General features: G+C 36.3%; 1 protein-coding gene across 1 annotated transcript in view; it reads left to right on the top strand.

The window, feature by feature from the left end:
• The first annotated feature begins 15,423 nt into the window (after positions 1-15,423).
• The window catches only part of slc41a1 (solute carrier family 41 member 1), a 22,967-nt gene continuing 12,106 nt past the window's right edge, over positions 15,424-26,284 (top strand). The window contains exons 1-3 of the mRNA XM_016268283.1: positions 15,424-15,594; positions 18,093-18,807; positions 24,539-24,646. Of these exons, the coding sequence (XP_016123769.1) occupies positions 18,343-18,807; positions 24,539-24,646 (573 nt within the window). The 5' untranslated portion in view covers positions 15,424-15,594; positions 18,093-18,342. The remainder of the gene's footprint in view (positions 15,595-18,092; positions 18,808-24,538; positions 24,647-26,284) is intronic.

Here is a 26,284-nt window from a genome sequence, read left to right as displayed (position 1 = left end):
TGCCTTCCGTGATCAAGTAAAACACAAATTTTCACATTTACATTTCACGTTTACCATTACTTTGGGAAATTTTGCAAGCAAAATCCAATCTGCGCAATTGAGTGTTTTCACATGAAAGGTGAAAAAGTTCTCAGTTCAGTTGGCGCTGTTCAAGTTGGTCATGCAAATCTGCCACGCTGAGCAATAGAAATCTGCTTGGTTTGAAAGTGATTCTGTGTGAGCTGTGCTTCATACATATCTACCCTTTTGACAGTGGACCTTTTTTTGTGAAATTTTTGGGGCAAAATCCAGATCTGACCAATTGGGAGTTTCGCTTAAGGGCGAAACATTTTCCAGCACAGTTTTTGCTCTTGTTTAAAGGGGTCATATGGTGTTGCTAAAAAGAACATTATTTTGTGTATTTGGTGTAATGAAATGTGTTTATGCGGTTTAAGGTAAAAAAAACACATTATTTTCCACATACTGTACGTTATTGTTTCTCCTCTATGCCCTGCCTTTCTGAAACGCGTTGATTTTTACAAAGCTCATCGTTCTGAAAAGCGAGGTGTACGCTGATTTGCCTGCTAGTGCATTGAGATTGGCCGAATTCCTCAAGCGGGTGACGGAAATGTTACGCCCCTTACCATACTGTGATGCCGTGTCCTGGAGCGACGAGACAAAAACATTAAAACCCATTATAAACGAGGCATTTGTTGCATCCAATGGGGACATAATTATGGATTATAATGATAATATTATAAATACTCTCTTGCATCCCATTTTAATGTACAAACTATATGTAAGCCATTGTTAAAATGACACCTTTTAAATTGCTGCTAGTTGTGGAGAAATTACATACTTCACCTTTAATATTTAGCAATTTATTATTGTTATTTGTTTGTGTCCATTTTGATTCGTAGGAACTTGGTTGAAATCAGAGGACACTGTACCCTTGAAAACCAAGCGAGCAGACTTTGCCGCAGCCATAGTGCGAGGCAGAATGATCGTGGCGGGAGGTCTAGGTATGGAAGTTGCACCATAATAAATTTATCTACTGCACAGTTGCTGTCACGGTTGGTGTCATCCAAACATCTGCTCTCTTAATACAGGCCATCAGCCATCAGTGCTGGACACTGTCGAAGCCTTCCATCCCGAAAAAAGAAAATGGGAGAGGCTGTCGCCTATGGCGACGCCGCGTTGCTCTGCCTCCAGCATCGTGATCCGTGATCGCTTACTGGTAGTAGGAGGTGTCAATCAAGTCCCAAGCTCCGCCCACGAGATTCTATATGTAAAAGAGGAGGAGATTCTTTAACCATAGAACGTTAGGTTTACACATCAGAAAAAGTTGCCTTCCGTGATCAAGTAAATTTCACATTTACACATTTACATTTCACGTTTACCATTACTTTGGGAAATTTTGCAAGCAAAATCCAATCTGCGCAATTGAGCATGAAAGGTTGAAAGGTGAAAAAGTTCTCAGTTCAGTTGGCGCTGTTCAAGTTGGTCATGCAAATCTGCCACGCTGAGCAATAGAAATCTGCTTGGTTTGAAAGTGATTCTGTGTGAGCTGTGCTTCATACATATCTACCCTTTTGACAGTGGACCTTTTTTTGTGAAATTTTTGGGGCAAAATCCAGATCTGACCAATTGGGAGTTTCGCTTAAGGGCGAAACATTTTCCAGCACAGTTTTTTCTCTTGTTTAAAGGGGTCATATGGTGTTGCTAAAAAGAACATTATTTTGTGTATTTGGTGTAATGAAATGTGTTTATGCGGTTTAAGGTAAGCGTAAACATAAAACCATGTCTGCATTTGTGATCGGAGAAATGACAAACAACAAGCGCTACTCTACACTGCTCAAAACTCTCGTTTGAATCATCAGTGGCAAATTCTTTAAATATGAAAACGTACTTACAGTCTGTGAGTCAGAACAGCCGGCATTGTAGTCTACTCTCCCAGTCCTCCAAATATTTGAATATTTGGGTTGAAGTGTTCTGGAACAGTGTTGTAAAAACAACTTAACCACTGATTTCAAGTTGGATTATAATGATAATATTATAATATATACTGTCTTTTTACGCGTTACGTTGCATCGCGCCGCGTAAACGTACAACCATGTCTGCATTTGTGATCGGAGAAATGACAAACAACAAGCGCTACTCTACACTGCTCAAAACTCTCGTTTGAATCATCAGTGGCAAATTCTTTAAATATGAAAACGTACTTACAGTCTGTGAGTCAGAACAGCCGGCATTGTAGTCTACTCTCCCAGTCCTCCAAATATCTGAATATTTGGGTTGAAGTGTTCTGGAACAGTGTTGTAAAAACAACTTAACCACTGATTTCAAGTCTTAGAAGGGCGTGGACCCGTCTTAACTTTGATAAAGAATATCTCTTTGGGTTTGAGACTTTAGTCTTTGCAACTTTAGGGATCTTATCTATTCACAAACAGCTTGTAACACTCCAAAGAGAAAGGAAAACTTGAAATCGCATCATATGACCCCTTTAAGCAAATTCGCCAAGCTGACCAAGAGAAAGCTGCTTGGTTCATGTGGCGAATTCTCGTGAACAACTTGAATATGAGTGAAAACTGTGTGAGGAACTTTATCGTAACCAAGCAGTTTTCTGTTGTTCAACTTGGCATATTCACGTGACCAACTTGAACAGCGAGAATGCTGCCATGACAGTAGTTTAACTGAAACTGAAAAATGACTGTAGAAGACAATGTTTACAGTGATGCCTACTTTAGTGCCTCTTGTGGCAATGATAACATATTTCATACATTGATGCATGAAATCACTTACATACTCTACTTACATAGAGAATGTTTTGGGCTTAATGCCCAAGTGTCTAAGTGGGTGGTTCTTGCCCAAAATTAACTGCAATGTTGACTTTATGATATTCAAAGACGTTATGCAGTTTTTGCTCATTCACATTGGTCACACGAATTTGCCAAGCTGACTAATGAAAGCTACATGGTTCATGTGGCGAATTCTCATGACCAACTTGAACATGAGCGAAAACCGCGTGAGGAACTTTATCGTAACCAATCAGCGTTCTGTTGGTCAGCTCGGCGAATTCACGTGACCAACTTGAACAAGAGCGAAATCTGCACAGGGAACTTTTTCACCCTCATGCGAACCTCCCAGTCACACAGACTGGATTTCGCCCACAAAATGTTGCTATTGTGACTACACCTTAAAGCCTGAAATACACTCTACTCAAATACGCAAATATGAGAGCTTGCAGTGCATTGCAAATGCAGTAAGAGAGGCCGTAGTTTCCTTCAAACATCTGTCTTAAACCAAATTCAGGTAGCTAGCTACAAACATGTCAACAGTTTAAATGTAAAATATGTCATTTTTGCACCCCTAGTGCAAGATTCTCTTCAAACTGTTGCTCCGCCATGACAGTAGTTTAGCTGAAACAGAGCAATGACAGTAGAAGACAATGTTTACATTTATTGCCTACTATAGCGCCCCTTGTGGCAATGCTGACATATTTCATAATGTGATGATGCATGAAATCAAACTAGAGCTGGTGTTTAAGTACTTATGTAGAGTATGTTTTGGGCTTAATGTCAGCACAACAAGATTCTTGAATGCTAGACTGTTCAAATAAATAAGCTACACTATGTGACAAGGAATAACTAAAGCACATTGTACGGAACAACATGTATTTTAGTTCCACGAAGCTTGCTGTTAATGCCATTATTACAAAATGCACAGCAACGACAATCTGCCTTTTAAAGCCAACAGCACCAAACACCCACTGAATGATCTAAGCCAACAACATATGCACAAACACAGCTTCAGAAACGAAATAAGTGTTTGAAATAGAAACAGATTTAGCAGTCTCCCTATAACAGTGTATTGAGATATTTTAGGGTATTTACAGGGTTGCTAATTAATCTACTGCTGTTTTTAGCATGAAAATTTAGTAATACAGCAGGTCTTATTAATAAAGTGAAGTTTTAACTTTAGGATATTAATTGTGCATACCTCACTGCATTAGTTGTGTAGGAGGTGTTGTGTGAACAGATTTTGGTGGTTCGTATGGTGAATATTGATTATTTTTCACTGGTCAGTTTCATCCTTGTCAAAGGTAACTTGCACTGCTGTAGCACATACATGCAATCCTTTTTCTAAATGTTTACAGGGTCTTCAGCAATTTACAGTAGCATCAAGTACTTTGTCTTTAAAAACCCTCTGAAATCAGAAATATTGGGAGATTTGTGACCTTAAAACAAATTCAAGACAAGCCTTTCACAATGTCCTACCCCAACTAACTTTTTCAATAGGAAATACATCAAACAGGACTAAAAACTCCACTCCACACAGGATTTCATAGGGTTTTTAATACTACACTAATAAGATACTGAGTGTGTTTAAATGCACAATTCAGCTCATTCTAAAATCCCAGCAATGCAAGAAACACTTACATGAGATTTGAAATTATCGGTTTACATACAGTATGCACACACGAAATAAACCGCCAGGATTGTGGCTTTAACAGTTTATGACCTTCAGCTGATAAAAGAAAACCTCTTGTGTGCTTACATGACTTTACATGCTGCTGGGTTATTAAACATAATCAGCGTAGGACCGTGCAAGTAAACACACTCATTGTCAGTACAGAGTTCAGAGATGCAGTATTTTGAATAGAAATAAAGTTGAAAGCCTTTAGGGAAGTCATCACAGCTGTGGCCAATATCATTAAATGGTGTTTACTCTTTTCTATTATGAGGTTTTCACTTGGCCATTTGCTCTCATTTTGTTAGGATAATGTGTCTTGGATGCACATAGCAATAAAATGAAGCACTGTAATAAATGATTTTCTACAATGCTTGTACGTTTGTGGTTTTACCATTAAATGAACTTTGTCTCCTTCTCCGGTCTTTTTGCTTCCTCGTTTCTCGGTTCAAATGAACCACGGTACTCTTATCAGGGGGATGGGGGGAGTGCTGGACACTGTTTTCTCTTTTTATTTAATAATGTCAAATAGCGCCTCACTTACTCGAGTCTTGAGCAGGATGGTGGTTGACACAGAATGAGGAGCGACTCTAACCGTGTGGACTCCTAGCCTGAGGTTTATTTGTCTCTATTGATTTCTCTCACCTCTGCAGAGGTGAAATGTGTCTTGCGGTCCTGTCGGCCACACTCAGACCCTCTGAAACACACTGCAGAGATGCAGTTAAAAAGTGCTGCAGTGGTTCTACACAGTTTATCTGCAAAATGAGGCTAGTGCTGATGTGTTACTTTGTTCTAGAGTACTTGGAGGACTGCTTTCCAGGAAGTAGTAAACAGTGTTGGGCTAGTTACTCCAAAAATGTAATTTATTACTCGTTACTAGTTACTCCTTTCAAAAGTAATATTATTACTTTACTTATTACTATCTGGCAACAGTAATTAGTTACACTACTAGTTACATTACTTTTCCTTCACGCCCCACAGAAGTTGCAATTGTGTATCTTCCCCATAAAATTCTTCTAAAATGTTACTAACAATATATTTCTGCCTCATCATTTGACCAAAATCTGCATTGGATCGCAGTCAGAAGTTTTTTTTACAAACACTCAATGATTGATAGTGACTGTATTAATTGTGCCAAGTGTTGTATTAATTGCCATGTGTAGCTTGAAGCTAATTGTAGCTATAATTTCTCTGTTACCCCCTCTGAAATCAGAAATATTGGGAGATTTGTGACCTTAAAACAAATTCAAGACAAGCCTTTCACAATGTCCTACCCCAACTAACTTTTTCAATAGGAAATACATCAAAACAGGACTAAAAACTCCACTCCACACAGGATTTCATAGGGTTTTTAATACTACACTAATAAGATACTGAGTGTGTTTAAATGCACAATTCAGCTCATTCTAAAATCCCAGCAATGCAAGAAACACTTACATGAGATTTGAAATTATCGGTTTACATACAGTATGCACACACGAAATAAACCGCCAGGATTGTGGCTTTAACAGTTTATGACCTTCAGCTGATAAAAGAAAACCTCTTGTGTGCTTACATGACTTTACATGCTGCTGGGTTATTAAACATAATCAGCGTAGGACCGTGCAAGTAAACACACTCATTGTCAGTACAGAGTTCAGAGATGCAGTATTTTGAATAGAAATAAAGTTGAAAGCCTTTAGGGAAGTCATCACAGCTGTGGCCAATATCATTAAATGGTGTTTACTCTTTTCTATTATGAGGTTTTCACTTGGCCATTTGCTCTCATTTTGTTAGGATAATGTGTCTTGGATGCACATAGCAATAAAATGAAGCACTGTAATAAATGATTTTCTACAATGCTTGTACGTTTGTGGTTTTACCATTAAATGAACTTTGTCTCCTTCTCCGGTCTTTTTGCTTCCTCGTTTCTCGGTTCAAATGAACCACGGTACTCTTATCAGGGGGATGGGGGGAGTGCTGGACACTGTTTTCTCTTTTTATTTAATAATGTCAAATAGCGCCTCACTTACTCGAGTCTTGAGCAGGATGGTGGTTGACACAGAATGAGGAGCGACTCTAACCGTGTGGACTCCTAGCCTGAGGTTTATTTGTCTCTATTGATTTCTCTCACCTCTGCAGAGGTGAAATGTGTCTTGCGGTCCTGTCGGCCACACTCAGACCCTCTGAAACACACTGCAGAGATGCAGTTAAAAAGTGCTGCAGTGGTTCTACACAGTTTATCTGCAAAATGAGGCTAGTGCTGATGTGTTACTTTGTTCTAGAGTGCTTGGAGGACTGCTTTCCAGGAAGTAGTAAACAGTGTTGGGCTAGTTACTCCAAAAATGTAATTTATTACTCGTTACTAGTTACTCCTTTCAAAAGTAATATTATTACTTTACTTATTACTATCTGGCAACAGTAATTAGTTACACTACTAGTTACATTACTTTTCCTTCACGCCCCACAGAAGTTGCAATTGTGTATCTTCCCCATAAAATTCTTCTAAAATGTTACTAACAATATATTTCTGCCTCATCATTTGACCAAAATCTGCATTGGATCGCAGTCAGAAGTTTTTTTTACAAACACTCAATGATTGATAGTGACTTTAAGTAAAAGTGTTGTATTAATTGCCATGTGTAGCTTGAAGCTAATTGTAGCTATAATTTCTCTGTTACCCAAACATGATTATATTTCATGAAGTATTTTATCAAAAGAAATCACATAAGTTTGCAAGATTTTTAATTATAGTAATATAATTTATATGGGGATCAGAGGGATGTGGGTGGGCAAGCCATGTAATGCCACAACTTACACATCTGTGTTCAGGTCACCCTTTCTCATGACAAAATAATGGCAATATTTCCTTCCCCTGAATGTAAGCTTTTCCATATTCCAAGCTTTCCTGATGCACTGGTGACTTCATGTGCCTGTGCGAGTCGTGAAAATTATGAAAATAAATCTAAGAATTATTGGATTGTTGGATTTCAAATCAATAGGGGTTCAGGCATCAAAAGTAACTAAGTAACTAGCTGTTTTATGGATGGTAACTGTAATATTATTACTGAAATCTTAATAGTAGCCTAATTAGTTACAGCAAAAAGTAATAATATTACAGTAACTAATTACTGCCCAACCTCTGGTAGTAAAGCAGTCTTGGTTGTTAGTTTAAACAGGTATAATTTTGGTACAGATTTCATAATTATCTGTGGATGATAAATGAGATGATAAAAATCAATACAGTACAAACATACATAAAAAAATGTAACTTGCATGCTAAAATGCTAGGTGTAACAGAAAAAAAACTAATATTAAATATCACGAACAAATAACAATAACAGTTATAGATATAGTTTGACATTTGTATTTGTCCATCCATTCCCTGTCCGATTCGTGAATCATTCATTTGAGCCGATTCTTTAATGATTTGGTCGAACCAATTTGTGTGCAAAAATTAGTGATGGGTCGATAGAGAGATCGGATCATTTTAATGACATGATCTTGGAATTTCTTTCAGAAAAATAACTAATCATTATTCATGTAATTTCGTTCATTTAAACAGATTTATTTTAAATACCTGAATTCCCTGAGCACGTCCACATGGCAATCTTTGATCATATTCCAAACAGGAAATCATTAGCCTATAAAACAGCCAAAGATAAATTCTAAGAAACAAAAATCATTACTCTTCCTGTCGTATAGTCGTTCCGTGACAAATGCACAACGAATCGTTCATGGGAATTATTGAAGTAGCCTACACTGAGAGTAAAACTGTGAAGTATTTGCTTATTGAATCTAGTTGCTGGTGTGTTAGATGGAGCTTTGCAATTTGTTTTAAGTTATTTTGATGTTCCTCGAAGTCCTAATTGTGAAATGTTGGACCGATTGCGAATCACTGGTGAACCCTGGAGGTAAACAAACAACGCGACATTGGCTTTATTTTTATTTTTAAGAGAAAGAATATTTATCAGACACAAAACACGAGAGACGTAGAGATTCTGGAACACATAAACCTGTTTGATCCCGTTTCAAATCAGCTTGACCAGCAGGTGTTTATCTGGGGCAAGTTCAAGCTCAAACCGGTGTGCACTGTTTTGCTACGGTTTCCGGGTTGAACGACATGTTTCCTGGAAACGGTGTGCAACGGGGTTTGAGATGCTTTTTCTCTTGTTTGGTGTGTGTGTCAAACATGTCAGCCCAATCAGCAGCAGCATGTATATAAACCACTCGGTATTAAAGAGACAGCTCGCACAATATAATTAACATCTAAATTAATTCACAAGAGCAAGTATATTGTTTGCACATGTTTATTTACATTAAAGGCAAAATAACTGAAATAATAAGAGCACAAGTATAGATCTGGAACTTCTTTAAGTCTGTCTAAATATAATTTAGTAATTGCGATGTCTTCTTGTCCATATCCTTTCCTTAGGAAGGTGTGCTAGACACTGATTAATGTGACCTAAAAATACTATACATATTTATATATTTTGCTATTGTATTATGGAGTGAGACTTTAACAAACTTTTCTATACCCCTCTGATTATATAATGGTAAATATTACAATATCATAGCACAACAACAGTGATCAGCAATAATGATAAGCCTAATACTCACAATAAAAATAATAAGGTCATATAGATCACAACAGTCTTGGAGGTAAGAAGTGGATTATCCTTCACCTGAAATGCGAGGCAAATGTTGGATCACAATAATTAGGAACCAGTTTGCACAAATCCCTTCACGTGACTGTACCATCGAGCGTGTTTTGCAGTATTAAACACGTATTTGTACCGATTTCATCAGGCTCCGAAAATCCTTAGCTCAGTAAAGTCACGTAATGGGATTTGCGAGCTTGAATCAGATATGTAACTCTTGCTGAGTTTGGGGGTGGAAAGAGTAGCAGGAAGAAAAATTCAAGTGAATGTCTTTATCTAGCTAGGAGGTGTTTGTCATAATCATGATGCAGGGCTAAATTTAACCACCTGGGATAATCTTTAAATCTGGAGATATGAAAGTTTGTGTTTGAAAATGGAATATAGTATAATCATTGTGGGGCTTGCTATAGGGTTACGCATTTGAAGTTTGTATTAAACTCTGCACCTCGTGAAGTAAGATGCTTCAAATTGCACGGATGCTTGACGTGTGCTATTACTTTTCTAAACCATTGGACGTATCATTTAAGCCTGGCAGATGGTAAAATGGGGGGGGGAAATGCCATTAAATTACATTGAAGGAGAGACCCAAACTATCACATACTGTAGCAACCACTCAGAACACCCAAGCAACCACATAGTATCATGCTTAAAATGACCACTAAACAACCACCTGGCTTTTTTTTTCACAAACAAGCACACACACATATATATATATATATGTGTATATATATATATATATATATTAAACATACACATTAACCTAGTGAGAATGTTGTACCTTTGTCCTGCTGATATATTTGGAGTTTAAGGACATTTATATTTGCGTAGCCTACACACTGATGTAGATCCTTGCATGTTCTTTGTCGGCTGGGTAATGACCGAGGGTTTTATTCACGCTAACCATGTTCTTAGACTGAACTTGATGACCGCAAGCAGAGTGACCATGTGTATCCTCAAATTGCCTAAATGTAAAACTAAACCTGACACTTCTTCAAACTATGGTCAACAGGAACAAGAACATGTTAATTCAGCAATCAGGACCGAACCTGACGAAGTTCTCACATTACTAAAAACACCTTAGAACGTTTTATTTTGATTGTGATTGAAAAAATGAGTTTAGCGTCAGAGTAAATGGTCAGTATTCTAGCCCTCCCACTGTGATTATTCCAAATGGTGAAACTCTTTTTTTTTTTTTTTTCAGGTGGTGTTTCAAGGTAAGCAAGGTCAGGAGGTACGTTTCTGGACACATGTAGTAAGACACAGAGTTCCCCACGATCAGATAATACCAGCAGAAATATGGGCAGTGACTCGCTTTGTTGTCAGGTAAGCAAACCAAACTGTTAATGTTTCCAGTAAGACATGTCAATAAAGCTGAAAGCAGGGCATATCAGGAAGGCCAGTGGTTGTTTATTATATGTCAGAGACGATTATTTATTCAGAATAATCACCATGTAACTCGTAGAACTGAAGTAATGGCAAATATAATGCATGAAATAAAACATTAAATACTGTATGTGCTAGGCTTCCTCCGCTCAGGAGTTAATTAAAACTAGTTAACTAAAACTAAAACCATAAAAAAAACATTAGTTGAAATAAATTAACTGAAATTAAATTTAATTAATTAACTGAAATTAAAATAAAATATAAAAAAGTACACTTATTTTATTTAGGCTAGTTGCAAAGGCATTAAAATGAATTTCAAACAACATATTTAAACGGTATAGACATATTTAAAACTAAAAGAAAATTACAAAAACACACACAAAATTGACTAAAACTTTAAGAAAATATAAAACCTAATTCAAATATTAATAAAAACTTAATAGCATCTCAGATGGTTAATATAGGAGGTTTGCAGTTATAAAGGTTTTAACATAAACAGCTGTATTTAAAAGTTTTATGAAATTCAAATGACACTGTAATTTTCTGTCTCTCGTTTGATCGTAAGTTGATGTGTGAACTACGACCCAGAATAAACAAATAATAATAACAACATTAATAAAGCTGTTCTTTTAAATGTTCTATTGCTGAAAGTTCTTAGAAAGTTGAGTTATTCTTCAAAGAGTTTCAGGAAAAATGTATTGCGGTTTCCATAAACATGTTAAGCAACATAATTGCGTTCAACACTGATAATAATAAGATTCCTGTGAGCATATTAACAATAAAAAAGAGATTGAATGCAATTATGTCACCATTCGTTTAACAGGAATCATGCCATACAATTACAAAGAGCACAACAACAGGGTGCTGATGACAGCTTCACATGCCATTCTTATGAGAACCAACCAAAGCACGCAGATAAACAAGTAAATTCGTCAGAAGAACCGGGCGGGGTTTGGAATTAAGTTCAGTAAGTCCACGTCAGCTGATAGAAGGTGTTGGAATGTAAAGGTCACTGACTAATTTCAACAAGACCCGTCTAGATTACGAAATGTAAAATGCAAAAGTTAAACATCACTGTCGATGCATTCCCAGTAGAAGAGAATATAAATGAATAGAATAGAATCTTAATTATACGCCTGGGGCCAGCGGGAATTATTGGACTGTATGTGTGGCAGTGAAACACAAAGTATAATTATACTTATAATTATAGATTATCCAGTGACCAGAAACAGTACACAATACACAATATCAAACCAATAAAACAAATACATACTGATTAAAAATGTGATCTGGGTATATGGAACCAAAAAAAAAAAACGTTTGATTGAATTAAAGTTTTAATACACATACACTACACTGTTCAAAAGTCATGCTCACCATGCTTGCATTTATTTGATAAAAAATACAGTAAAACAATAACATTCCGAATATATTATTATTATTATTTTCTTTTTTGAATATATTTTAAAATGTAATTTAGTCCTGTGATGCAAAGCTGAATTTTCAGCATCAAATCAGCATATTAGAACGATTTGTGAAGGATCATGTGACACTCTAATATGCTGATTTGATGCTGAAAATTCAGCTTTGCATCACAGGACTAAATTACATTTTAAAATATATTCAAAAAAGAAAATAATAATAATAATATATTCGGAATGTTATTGTTTTACTGTATTTTTTATCAAATAAATGCAAGCATGGTGAGCATGACTTTTGAACAGTGTAGTGTATGTGTATTAAAACTTTAATTCAATCAAACGTTTTTTTTTTTTGGTTCCATATACCCAGATCACATTTTTAATCAGTATGTATTTGTTTTATTGGTTTGATATTGTGTATTGTGTACTGTTTCTGGTCACTGGATAATCTATAATTATAAGTATAATTATACTTTGTGTTTCACTGCCACACATACAGTCCAATAATTCCCGCTGGCCCCAGGCGTATAATTAAGATTCTATTCTATTCATTTATATTCTCTTCTACTGGGAATGCATCGACAGTGATGTTTAACTTTTGCATTTTACATTTCGTAATCTAGACGGGTCTTGTTGAAATTAGTCAGTGACCTTTACATTCCAACACCTTCTATCAGCTGACGTGGACTTACTGAACTTAATTCCAAACCCCGCCCGGTTCTTCTGACGAATTTACTTGTTTATCTGCGTGCTTTGGTTGGTTCTCATAAGAATGGCATGTGAAGCTGTCATCAGCACCCTGTTGTTGTGCTCTTTGTAATTGTATGGCATGATTCCTGTTAAACGAATGGTGACATAATTGCATTCAATCTCTTTTTTATTGTTAATATGCTGTACACATCGACAGTCAGTTTGTCATTCATGGGCTACAATAAATTACATCACAAGTCTGATAATGCCGTCTGACAATACAAATAAATAGGTTATCTGTGCGTGCACGTTGGTCCTTTGAAAGTGTCTTAAAAACAAATACGCTTCAAAATACAGGTCCAGAAGGTCACTGAAGACAACAGGCCTGCATTAAGTAGCACAGGGCAGTAAACACATTCATTTTGTAATGTGTTTGTCCCTTATCAGAGGGACACTGATAACCACAAAGGACTCAGTTTTGATTTCTCATAAACTGATTTCATAGATCCTGCCCAAAGCTATGAAGCTTTATAAGTTCAGGTTTTCGGAAACTGCTTTGGAATCAATGCTAAGCTTTCTTAGACCTCTTATTCTCATTGGCAAGCAGAATAATAACACTCAAAGCAACTTTTTTTTTTTTTGTTGCTGGAACCCAAAGTCCCCTGAGAAGCACTACTGAGCACAGAGCGCCAGGGGATCTTGTTAGGGGTCAGTTTGTGGATCGTGTTGATGCCTTGGGGTGTAAGCATGTTGTGGTGTCCCGGTTGGCTAGCTGAGAGCAGCTTTCTATCATCCCGATAGCTCTCAGAATAAAGCCATGCTTTGTCAGTGCTGAGGCTTATACTGCATGTACTGGAAGAAAAAACAAACAAACAATAAAGCTTTGTTAAATGTCCTTTTAAATCATATCAAAAAAGATTTTTCAGGGTTTTTTCCCAGAGCTCTTCTATTAGAATAATTTGGCTGTATAGGGTTTGTGAGTTCTTAACATGGTTTCTATGAGAACTAAGTTTTTAGTGTTCTATTTTAGGTTTTTCAAGTCAGTGTTATGGTTTCTGCATCTTTAAAACACCATGTTAAAACAGCAAACACATTTTTTATATAACCACATACATATAAATGTATACATACATAACTATATATAATATATAAATAACATTATATATTATAGTGATTCATTTAGGGCTACCGGTCAGAAGTTTGGGATCAGTAAGACTTGTAATGTTTTTTAAAGAAGTCTCTTATGCTCATCAAGGCTGCATTTATTTGATCAAAAATACAGAAAAAAACAGTAATCTTGCAAAATGTTATTTCAATATAAAATAATGGTTTCTACTTTAATATCCTTTAGAATATAATTTATTTCTGTGATGCAAAGCTGAATTTCCATCAGCCATTACTCCAGTATAAAGTGTCACATGATCCTTAAGAAATCATTCTGATATGCTGATTTATTATTAAAATTCTCAATGTTGGCAACAGTTGTGCTGCCAAATATTTTTTGGGAAACTGCGATACTTTTTTTCAGGATTCTTTGATGAATAAAAGGTTAAAAAGAACAGCATTCATTCAAAATATAAATCTTTTCTAACAATATAAATCTTTGCTATCACTTCTGATCAATTTAACACATCTTTGCTGAATAAAAGTTTTAATTTCTTTCACAAAAAGAACGAATACAAATTTACTGACCCTAAACTTTTGAACTGTAGTGTATATTGTTAGAAAAGATTTCTATTTTAAATAAATTCTCTTCTTTTTTTACTTTTTATTCATCAATTTACACCATAATAATATTTCACAATATTACATTTTTTCCTGTATATCTGATCACAGCATAACAGCATAAGAAACTCCTGTAAAAAACATAAAAAATCATTCTGATCCCAAACTTTTGACCGGTAGTGTGTGTGTGTGTGTATATATATAGGCCTATGCGTTTTGTTTGTATTTAAAAATATGTTTATATATTTATAAATTAGATGTTTTTTTTTTCAATCAAAGAATATATATATATATAAAATTACAGGCCTCTCTCATCTTTTTAAGTGGGAGAACTTGCACAATTGGTGGCTGACTAAATACTTTTTTGCCCCACTGTATATATATATATATATATATATATATGTGTGTGTGTGTTATATGTATGTATATATATATATATGTGTTATATTTATGATATATTGTTATAATGAAAATATATGCTTTCTGTATTTTAATAATGGATCGAATACAACCTTCCACAAAGAGATTGCTTCTAAATGTATTTCTTGCAATTGAATAGTTACCTTAATAGTTAAAAGTTACCTTAATAATATATAGAATACCTTAATAGTCTCCTGTACATGAAGAATAATTCGTATTGATTCATTGTGTATGGGTGCAGTAAATAATTACAGCCTTCGGAAACAGTTTCAGGAAGACAAACATTTAGTTTCAATGATTATCCAGGGTACTGTTCAAATAAAATCAACAGCTCTTCCTGATGCTTGTAATTGAACACATATTAACACAGACGAATCCCGCGAGCCCTGCTCGGACTACGAAGGCTTGCCTCATGAATGTTAATTATATGCCGTGACGCTCGGCTTTCTGATTGGCTGAAAAGAACACTCGAGTGCGCAGTTCGCGAAGGAACGAATCCTACTAGGGCGAAGGCTGTGGGCTCATGAATATTAATTACGTTGCGTGACTGGATGCTCCGGTAAGGTTACCAAGCAACGCCCGTGCCAGCTATTTACAAATTCATGAGCTAAGCGTTCTCCATAGTAGGATTCGTAATTTTCGTCAGCGATGCCGTCCTAGCGACTTCCTCCTGTCATATAGAAGCGCAGGATCGAGCGCGTGTCAAATGGAACAATGTAACGGATCGGAGTTGACAGCCTCAGTCGAGAGGTTACTGATTAATCACGGTCCGGCTCCATAACCATAGATAAGGGCACGAGATCCGCCTGAATGACAGGAGAATGCCAGCAGGTCCGCACTGAGCATTTTAGTGTCTTCTTTACAAGGTAGGCGCACGAGGTGACTAATTTACCTGGGTCTTTTAATACCATATTGTTAACTATCATTCATTTATTTTGCTCCATTGGAAATATACACGAGTACTGCATTAGCTCTGTTTCAATGACATAAATGACACGCGAGTTAGCCTAATTAATGTGTATCCACGGTTATAATTTTAAACCCTTAAATTCAAATTTTAAGGATTCCATTCAGAACCTAAAACACTTGCACCGCAAGAGAATCTGACAGTTCCACAAAGAACTTCTCTGGTTTCTCTTCAGAAAACCGTATGGCAACCTGAGACCACTGATCCTATAATGTACATTTGTTTTTAAAGAACTTTTTTAATCTTGAACGAAACCATGTAACTACTTAAGTACCTCATGCATCCAAAATGTTTTTCTGGAGGTTCTTGATGAACCCAAAGTGCTCGACAGAACCACTGAAGAACCTTGATTTTTAAAGTGAACGTACTTTTACACAAGTTTGTACTGTTTTGCCCTGAAAAAAAAGGATTTTTGCCACTTTGTTCCAATTGGCATGAAGTTTTAAATAAGTCTTAAATGAACGGAATAAACGTTCGTTACTGAGGGATGTGCGAGCGTGTTAATTTACGTCGTCCCATGCTGCGCTGGATTTGATCGGACTACTAAACAGGGATTTTGTTTCAGTGTGGAGGTAATGAGCAAATTGTTGTTGGCTCGTATGCTCTCTTTCTTCTGCCGTGCCGAAAAGACGTGTGTGGGTGTTCGTTTCTCTGAAGAATCGCCCGGAAAGTTTTGTCATGATTAAATATCACGTATTAGTCGGTTTTTGAGACTTTTACGTCCGGCGGAATATGAATGCCTTCATACGTGCCGTTATACGTGTTTTTTCATGTTAACTCTATAACGAAGCCGGTTTTTAATGTTTGCAAAAGTTGTTGTCTGTATCTATCTATCTATCTAGTTATATCTATCTATCTATATATCTATCTTTATATCTATCTATCTATCTAGTTAGCCTATATATATCTGTCTATTTATCTATCTATCTATCTAGTTATATCTATCTATCTATCTATCTATCTATAAAGTTCTATCTATCTATCTATCTATCTAGTTATATCTATCTATATATCTATCTTTATATCTATCTATCTATCTATCTATCTAGTTATATCTATCTATCTATCTAGTTATATCTATCTATCTATCTATCTATATATCTATCTTTATATCTATCTATCTATCTATCTAGTTCTATCTATCTATCTATCTAGTTATATCTATCTATCTATATATCTATCTTTATATCTATCTATCTATCTATCTAGTTAGCCTATATATCTATCTATCTATCTATCTAGTTATATCTATCTATCTATCTATAAAGTTATATCTATCTATCTATCTATATCTAGTTATATCTATCTATGTATATATCTATCTATCTAGTTATATCTATCTATCTATCTATCTATCTATCTAGTTATATCTATCTATCTATCTATATCTAGTTATATCTATCTATGTATATATCTATCTATCTAGTTATATCTATCTATCTATCTATATCTAGTTATATCTATCTATGTATATATCTATCTATCTAGTTATATCTATCTATCTATCTATAAAGTTATATCTATCTATCTATCTATATCTAGTTATATCTATCTATGTATATATCTATCTATCTAGTTATATCTATCTATCTATCTATCTATCTTTATATCTATCTTTATATCTATCTATCTATCTATCTATCTATCTATCTATCTATCTATCTATCTATCTATCTATCTAGTTATATCTGTCTTTCTATCTATCGCTGTATCTATACTGTTGTTTTCATTATGTTATAATGTTGAAATTTCATAATTTGTTTCCATCCACTGAACTTATAGTCTATGAACTCATTGTAATTTCTAGTCATGTTTAGGAGTTTTCCGAATTTTAGCTCGATTTTCCTATTAAGTCATTACATAAAATGAGCTTATCACTCTGCACATTTCATTTAAATTAAGGCAGTAATTAAACCTAAGTTTTCAATTTAGTAGGTTGACATGGATACATTATATCAATCAATGACTTCTGAATGAAGCTGAAGAGAGTAGACTTTTTTGTGAGCTAAAATAATTTAAGAACTTATAATATATGTCGTTCCCTTTGGCAGGTGACAAGTCGACCTTATCAGACTCAGGCATTTCAGTGAGTTGTAACATTACCCTTGCACCAGAGACCTTTAAATACATTTCAAAAACCAATTTACCACGTGGTGTAAAGTGAGACATCTCCAGCCCTCCAACTGCCCAGAGCTGGTTAGAAAGTTTTAGCCAAATGCCTCCCAGAGACTCCAGCAGTGGATGTTCATTAGGACCCTCAAACCTATTTTTCTCATTCTTTTTGTGACATTTTGTGCTTGTGAGACATCAGCTTAGTCAATTTTATGAAGAATATTTCACTTGGATTTTTTTTTGCACACAGACTAACATGTGGCTTTCCGTTGTTATGTCTTAAAGGAAAATTTGCTTTGAATGGGGAACGTAATTTGCATGCTACCCAAGTTCAGGCAGGATCTTACACAAGCCTGGAGACGGGGAACGCACCTGCCTCTCTTCCTCGACCTGTAGACTCATTCATCAGCACCAACCGTCTTTAATGGGATAAATTATCTCCAGAGATCAGGTGAACAGCTGATCTAAACTCAAGTAAGACCCTCCAGCTTCTTAATTTCTTCTTAATTGACATTTTACATCCTAAGGCCTCCGCATGGTACTCTGGTCGAAAGATCAAGACAAACTGTCCGACATGTCCACCGGGACGGAAAGGATAGAGATGAAGAAGGAGGGGGCTCCACCAGCGTTCCACCACTCCAATGGGTCGGTCCATCCGGTTATACTACCCGACATCCCCGAGGAGGTGCCCCAGACCCCCGGGGAGTACGAACTCACAGAAGTGACCTCCATACCGGACCGCAGTGATCAGGAGAACGAACGGCCAGACATGGTGGTCCTTGACTGTCGGGCCAACGCAAAGGGCCAGAGGGAAGAGGACGCGCTCCTGGAGAACGCCAGCCAAAGCAACGAGAGTGATGACACTAGTACGGACCAAAGCCCGGTGCCGCCGGCTCCACTAAAGGAAACGTCCTTTTCTATTGGACTCCAGGTTTTGTTCCCTTTCCTGCTGGCAGGGTTTGGGACAGTTGCAGCTGGCATGGTTCTGGACATTGTTCAGGTAAGTAAAACCCAATTGCTTTGGATTATAGAGTTAAATCAATAAATAAAAGATAAAAAAACATAATATTGGAATATATGTGAATATTTCATATTACAAGTTCTGGAACACAGTTAATTTTTATCTAAAGAGACTTCAGTACACACAAAAATAAAGGTTACAAAAGGGGTTTTTCACAGCATATGTCATAGAAAAACCATTTTGGGTTCCAACATTTCAGTAAACAGTTCAGTAAAAGAACCATTTTTTAAGTGTGAAGAGCATTTTAATAATTCAAAGAAGCTTTTTCCACTATTAAGAACCTTTTGTGTAATGAAAAGGTTCCATGGATGTTAAAGGTTCTTCATAGATGCCAATAAAGAACCTTTACTTTATGAGTGTATTTTTCATCTAATTTTTAAAGAAGCACTCTTTTAAAGGATAACCCATATACATGTCAAAATGCTGTGGTAAAACTCATTGTGACTGAGGATTTGCATGCTTGTGTTGCTATTGACAGAAAGCCATCAGTCAGGGGTTTTTCAAATGCTACCTGGTACTAAGAGCAGCAGAGCATGCCTGACGCTGTTCAGATGCTAGATGTTCAGATAGCAGGTTCTTTCCAAATAAGTAGCGACAAATTGCCACTGAAATTAGATAGATGCATAGATAGAGAGAGAGAGAGAGATTCCAGTGTACTCAATCCTGCATGTGTGTGTATGTTTTACGGTAGGCCTTCCTACTTTACGGTAGGAGCACATCCCAGCCGACAGGTAGTATATATTTTTTTAGAGACTGTCTAAAAAAGATAAAGGTATCAGGCACCAATGTCATAGAAGGTTCCCCAAATAGCTTTCAGAGAATAGCTTGTAAAAAGGTTCCCCAAATAGCTTTCAGAGAATAGCTTGTAAAATAACCATTTTTATTAGTGTGAAGAAGATTTGAATCATCTAAAGAACCGTTATCTTTAAGAGTGTAGGTGGGTAATCTGTGCTACCTTCTGAAAATGTATTATTCTACTGTACAGATGGACGTACCGCATGACTTCCCGTTATACCCTGGTAGACGGGTAACCGAAAATGGTTAACCGCTTAGAGTTTTGCAAAAACATTGGCGGTCCAGAGTCTCTGGCGTTTTGGTTCGTGTAATACTTACTTTTAAAATCTTTGTTTATTACTTATGGTTGTTTTTTGAGGAAAGGGTGTAGACCTGTGGATTGGCATAGGGACATTTTATAACCTATTGTGAAAGAGAATTCACTAGTTGTTATTCACGTACAGCATTGTAAAGCCATGAGGTTTTACTTATGTTAAAGGTTCTTCATAGATGCCAATAAAGAACCTTTACTTTATGAGTGTATTTTTCATCTAATTTTTAAAGAAGCACTCTTTTAAAGGATAACCCATATACATGTCAAAATGCTGTGGTAAAACTCATTGTGACTGAGGATTTGCATGCTTGTGTTGCTATTGACAGAAAGCCATCAGTCAGGGGTTTTTCAAATGCTACCTGGTACTAAGAGCAGCAGAGCATGCCTGACGCTGTTCAGATGCTAGATGTTCAGATAGCAGGTTCTTTCCAAATAAGTAGCGACAAATTGCCACTGAAATTAGATAGATGCATAGATAGAGAGAGAGAGAGAGATTCCAGTGTACTCAATCCTGCATGTGTGTGTATGTTTTACGGTAGGCCTTCCTACTTTACGGTAGGAGCACATCCCAGCCGACAGGTAGTATATATTTTTTTAGAGACTGTCTAAAAAAGATAAAGGTATCAGGCACCAATGTCATAGAAGGTTCCCCAAATAGCTTTCAGAGAATAGCTTGTAAAATAACCATTTTTATTAGTGTGAAGAAGATTTGAATCATCTAAAGAACCGTTATCTTTAAGAGTGTAGGTGGGTAATCTGTGCTACCTTCTGAAAATGTATTATTCTACTGTACAGATGGACGTACCGCATGACTTCCCGTTATACCCTGGTAGACGGGTAACCGAAAATGGTTAACCGCTTAGAGTTTTGCAAAAACATTGGCGGTCCAGAGTCTCTGGCGTTTTGGTTCGTGTAATACTTACTTTTAAAATCTGAAGACCGATTGTTTATTACTTATGGTTGTTTTTTGAGGAAAGGGTGTAGACCTGTGGATTGGCATAGGGACATTTTATAACCTATTGTGAAAGAGAATTCACTAGTTGTTATTCACGTACAGCATTGTAAAGCCATGAGGTTTTACTTCACTACATAATACGGTCCAGAGCTCCACACACCCTTTGTAGTCTTAACCAGCATGGAAACTTGTTTTTCAGCCGACTTGGTGATTTTGCCTTTTACCCAGCTGATGTGGAATGTATTGTGCTAGAAAACCTCTAGTCAGACCTGTTTGTGCTAAACTCTGAATGTATGTTAAACTGTTTTTACCACAAGGACAACAGACTAAACATTAAGGCCTGACAGGAAGCCAGTTAGGGTTTACCACATCCACTGTCATCTCATTTTGACAGGAATCGATGCAGACAGACAAGCATAACCTGTCCTAACCTTCCATGAGCTGAGATCTTATAGTGCATTTCTGTGTAGTTCCATCTAATGTTTGACCATATCATTGGCTTCTATTACTCACAAGTGCAGTTGACTGATTTCAAGTTTTGTGCCAGATGTCCTGTAGAGTAACCTGGGCAGGAACAGGTGCTGAAATTGTGCTTTTGTCTCCTAGTGTCTCAAACTAATGACTCGTTCTGTTTGCCGAACAGACTTAAATCATCTAATTTCCTTGATGAATGATTATTTAGTTGCACTGAAATGATTATTTAGCTGCACTGCTAAGGCTAATGTCAATATTAATTAGGATTTAGGGCAGGAATGCCCCGTCCTGTTCCTGGAGATCTACCATCCTGTAGAGTTCAGTTCCAACTGGGCACACCTAGTTTAGGGTTTGTTCATCTTTCTGTGTTGTTCATCCCACATTATTCATTTATAGGTATTTATTCATATTAATATTTTGAATTAGCTTTTATTTTTATATTTTAAGTTATTTATTTTCTTAGTTTATGTTTTGCTAACTTTATGTATTTGTTATGTGCTTTTGTCATTTTTATTAGTTTTTTGTATTTCTATTTAGCTTTAATTTTATTTCAGTTTAAATCATTTTAGTACTTAGAACTAGTACTTAGTTCTCAAGGTAGCATTTCTAATGTTTAATCTTTTCAGTGTTTTTCATCAAATAATTATATTTTTATTTATTTCAGCTTTATTTCAATTAATGGTGTTTAATAGATTTTGTTAACAGTAACGGCACCGTTTGTGCTACAGGCATACTGTAAATGGTGCCTCAAGATTATGTGGCTTGTTGTTTTTACTTTTTAAATGAGAAGAATTACAATATATGTCCCATAGACTTAAATTGAAGAACCTTAACCATATCTAGATCTATGTTGTAGCTTTTTTGTTTTCAGCCAGTAAGCAACCACCCGCAATACCCTAGCAACCAATAAGAATTCATTAGCAACCACATAGAAATAAAATTGGTTGAGTGATGGGTAAGCACTAATCTCATTTTCAGACAGTTTCCAGATTATTAAAGGAATGGTTTACACAAAAGTGAAAATCATCATTAATATTTAATCTCTCTCATGTTTCTTTCTTCTGCAGAACACGAAGGAAGGTATTTAAAAAATCTCAGTAAAAGTAAATGAACCATAATGTTCTTCAAAATATATTCTTTTGCATTCCACAGAGGAAAAGGAAGTCATATACAGTCTTAAAAATAAAGGTTCTTTATTGACATTGATGGTTCCATGAAGAACCGTAACATCCATGGAACCACTAAATGTTCTTTATAGTGGAAAAGGGTTCTTTAAAATGTTTTAAATGTACTTCACACTAAGAAACAATGGTTCTTTCAAGAAGTGTCCGCTGAAAGGCTCTTTGGGAAACCAAAAATTGTTATTTTATGGCATCACTACAAAATCTCTCTTTTGGAACCTAATTTTAAAGAGTGTCGTTTTGTAACAACATGAGGGTGAATAAATGTTTTTTTTGATGAACTATCCCTTGACGCCACTGCCCTATTGTGATACGTTTATCTAGAAACTCTTAGCATCCACATAGACCACTGCAGGTTCACTGGTGTTAAGCACAACCCAGGTTGGTAGAGCGTCCTCAGAATTCCTCTGTGACCTTATACGCTGAGCCTTGGAGACCAAGGTGCTGGAACCGAGGAGCGTTGCCAGCCAACATTACACAATCCTGCAATCCGCTCCCCCCCCTCCGGTTGCATGCCTGCACTTCTGTGCGTCAAGTTTGCAGAACCCTTAGAGGCACATGGAGGCATTGGCCAGGACTGTGCTGTTCCCTGAAGACAACATCGTACTGGGGGAGGGAGATGAACAGAGTAGAGGAGGTTCAGTCAAAGGGAACCGAAGACAAAGTGGCTGGGCGCCAGCTCCCAATTGATGTTCGTCCTTTTTTAAAAGTGGCCCCTGCACTGCCAAAGACTCAAGGAAAAAGAAACGGCCATTGAAATCCGCCCACTGGAAGCTGCACCGCTCGAACTCCTTAACTAGTGCTTTTTGCTGCTATTTGTAGAAGATTTTGTGTTTTTGTGTTATGTTTACCATTCGCTTTTTCTTCAGCGTTATGTTAGCGGTGCCCGCCGTGCTTTCTCGCTCTCTCCATGTGCTGACAAGATGCTAGAATTGATTTAGCTAGTCAGTGTCAGGCCTGTAATTGCTGTGCACCAGTGGGAATGAGTCTAAAGATAAGCACTCCTTCTATGTATTGATCTATACTGCCTGTATTGCATCTAAGGCACTGCAGCCTAATGGAAAAAAACAGCCTGCCAGTTACCAGAGTCATCAACTTCAGACATCTAAAGTCGGATGCTTGGAAAAGGTTCAAACGGACGAGGGCGTCAATAGATCTAAAATTGGCCTGAATTTAACATTGGCAGATGATAAGCTCAATGTTATCAGAGATTTTCTTCCTTCATAGCTCTGGAGATATAATTGAGTTTTATATATCAACTTTGTCTCAAAAATTCTCTTAAAATTCCTTAGAATAGAAATGACACAAACAAGTCAATTGTTGACTCGGTAAGACTGCAGAGCTATAAAATGAAAATGAATTCATAATAGGTGTGGAAGATATGGCCAAAATATCACAATTGTTTTCAGACAGAATCACAATCCACAATCTTATCACAATTCTTTTTCATGTTCATTTTCAAAGGGATAGTTCACCCAAAAATGAAAATTCTCTTATTAATTACTCACCCTCATGTCGTTCCAAACCTGTAAGACCTTTGTTCATCTTCGGAACACAAATTAAGATATTTTTGATGAAATCCAAGAGCTTTCTGACCCTGCATTGACAGCAAGGTAATTTCCACATGCAAGGTCCAGAAAGGTAGTAATATGGACATTGTTAAAATAGTCTAGAGATCAGTGGTTCAACCTTAATTTTATGAAGCTACTAGAATACTTTTTGTACGCAAAGAAAAAAAAACGACTTTATTCAACATGGTTTTCTCAGTTTTTTAAGTTTTAGTAACTTGTAAATCCATTTCACCATTGAGTAGACTAGGTTCAATCAGTTTTCCATAAGATAAGATTTTTAAATTACCAAACAGTTCTCACTAAAAAAAAAAATTTTTTTCGTAGCTTTAGTTCCAGTGTGGCTTACAGATGATCTCTAGATTGTTGTCTGGCTTTAATGTTTAGTGAGGGTTTGTATTAAAAAGTGTCTCTTTCTCAATAGCACTGGACGGTATTCACAGAGGTGACTGAAGTCTTTATCCTGGTGCCTGCTCTCCTGGGCCTGAAAGGGAACTTGGAGATGACCCTCGCGTCCAGGCTGTCTACTGCAGTAAGTACTTTAGTATAATATCGAACACATGAGCTTTCCAATGGGCATGATTGAAGATACAGATAAATGTTGATAAAATGGGACCTTTAAATAAAATCAAGGAATACTGAACAAAGAACTATGTACGCCAGCATGTTTATTCACGCCATATCATTGAGACGTTAAAATCAGACTGAATCATCATCTGAATTTCATGGCGCAATTTTGATTGCATAGTTTTCTTTCTTTTGTCTGGATGGTGACGAATGTTTGCTTTGTGCAGCTTTCAGAGGTGTGTTTGAGTTTTATGTAACTCCCGCTGGAAATATGAGGAATCATTCCTGCTGTCAAAACTAATGCACTAATATTCTAATTTGAAGGAAAATATTGGTATACCAGGGGTTAGAATATATTGATGAGCTGTCACTGTGGTGTGTATGAGAGGTGTGCTACAATTTTAAACAGACAGATGATAAAATTGTCTAAAAAAAGGACCATAGCATTATGGCGATGAGTTTTGTACAGGCAATCACCACTTACATTATACACTTAGACTGCCGTTCAAGAGTTTAGGGTCAGTAAGATCTTTTTGTTTTTAAAACTTTTATTCAGCAAGGATGCATTAAATTGAATTCAATTAAAGTGACATTTATAATGTTACAAGAGTTTTCTATTTCAAATAAATGCTGTACTTTCTATTCATCAAAAAATCCTGACAAAAAAAACATGAAAAATATGAAGCAGCGCAACTGTTTTCAACACTGTTAATAATAATAAATGTTTCTTGAGAATCAGTTTATTAGAATGATTTCTGAAGGATCATGTGACACTGAAGACTGGAGTAATGATGCTGAAAATTCAGCTTTGCATCACAGGAATAAATAAAAATTTAAAATATATTACAATAGAAAACCGTTTTTTTAAATTGAAATACTGTTTCACAAAAATTACTGTTTTACTGCATTTTTGATCAAATAAATGCAGCCTTGGTGAGCAGAAGAGACTTTAAAAAAACATTAAAATCTTACCAAACCTAAAAATTTGAACTATACATTTTCTTCAAAATATGTCAAAATAATGTTTGTTTTTAACTGTATGTCTGTACACACCAACGTTAGAGGTTAATAGTAGTTGTCTGCTATTAAACATTTTCACAAAGCTTCATTGTCCTTCGCTGAAGTATGTTAAAAGTAGGGTAAAAACTTGGGCCATCTGCCCATTCTCTGAAACCTTAATGGGACATCATGTAGGACACTATGGTCAAATTAGCATCATTTTAATCCTGTTAAGCACAGGACCGTACACTCGATGGAGTGTCTCAGCTAGACTTGGATGTGCCAGGTTTGTGGCAAAGCCAGACATTCTTTTGGGCTGTGGCTCTCTGAGCTCCCACCACAAGATTACATGTTTAATCACAACACATCCTTCAGCAGCCCACGTTAGCTGGTTGAATCTGGGAGCAATGCTGTCAGATGACATGGTTTTTCATTAAATTTGAGTGCAATGATTTAAAGGGGTCATATGATGCTTTTTTTTAAAAAGATCATTATTTGGTGTAACAGAATATGTTGACATGCTTTAATGTTCAAAAAACACATTATTTTTCAAATACTGTACATTATTGTAGGTCCTATATGCCCCGCCTCTCTCAAACGCTTC

The sequence above is a fragment of the Sinocyclocheilus grahami genome, unplaced genomic scaffold (genome assembly GCF_001515645.1).
Source record: "Sinocyclocheilus grahami isolate Dianchi unplaced genomic scaffold, SAMN03320097.WGS_v1.1 scaffold44.1, whole genome shotgun sequence".
Taxonomy (NCBI): domain Eukaryota; kingdom Metazoa; phylum Chordata; class Actinopteri; order Cypriniformes; family Cyprinidae; genus Sinocyclocheilus; species Sinocyclocheilus grahami.
This window is presented reverse-complemented; position numbering and strand designations above follow the sequence as displayed.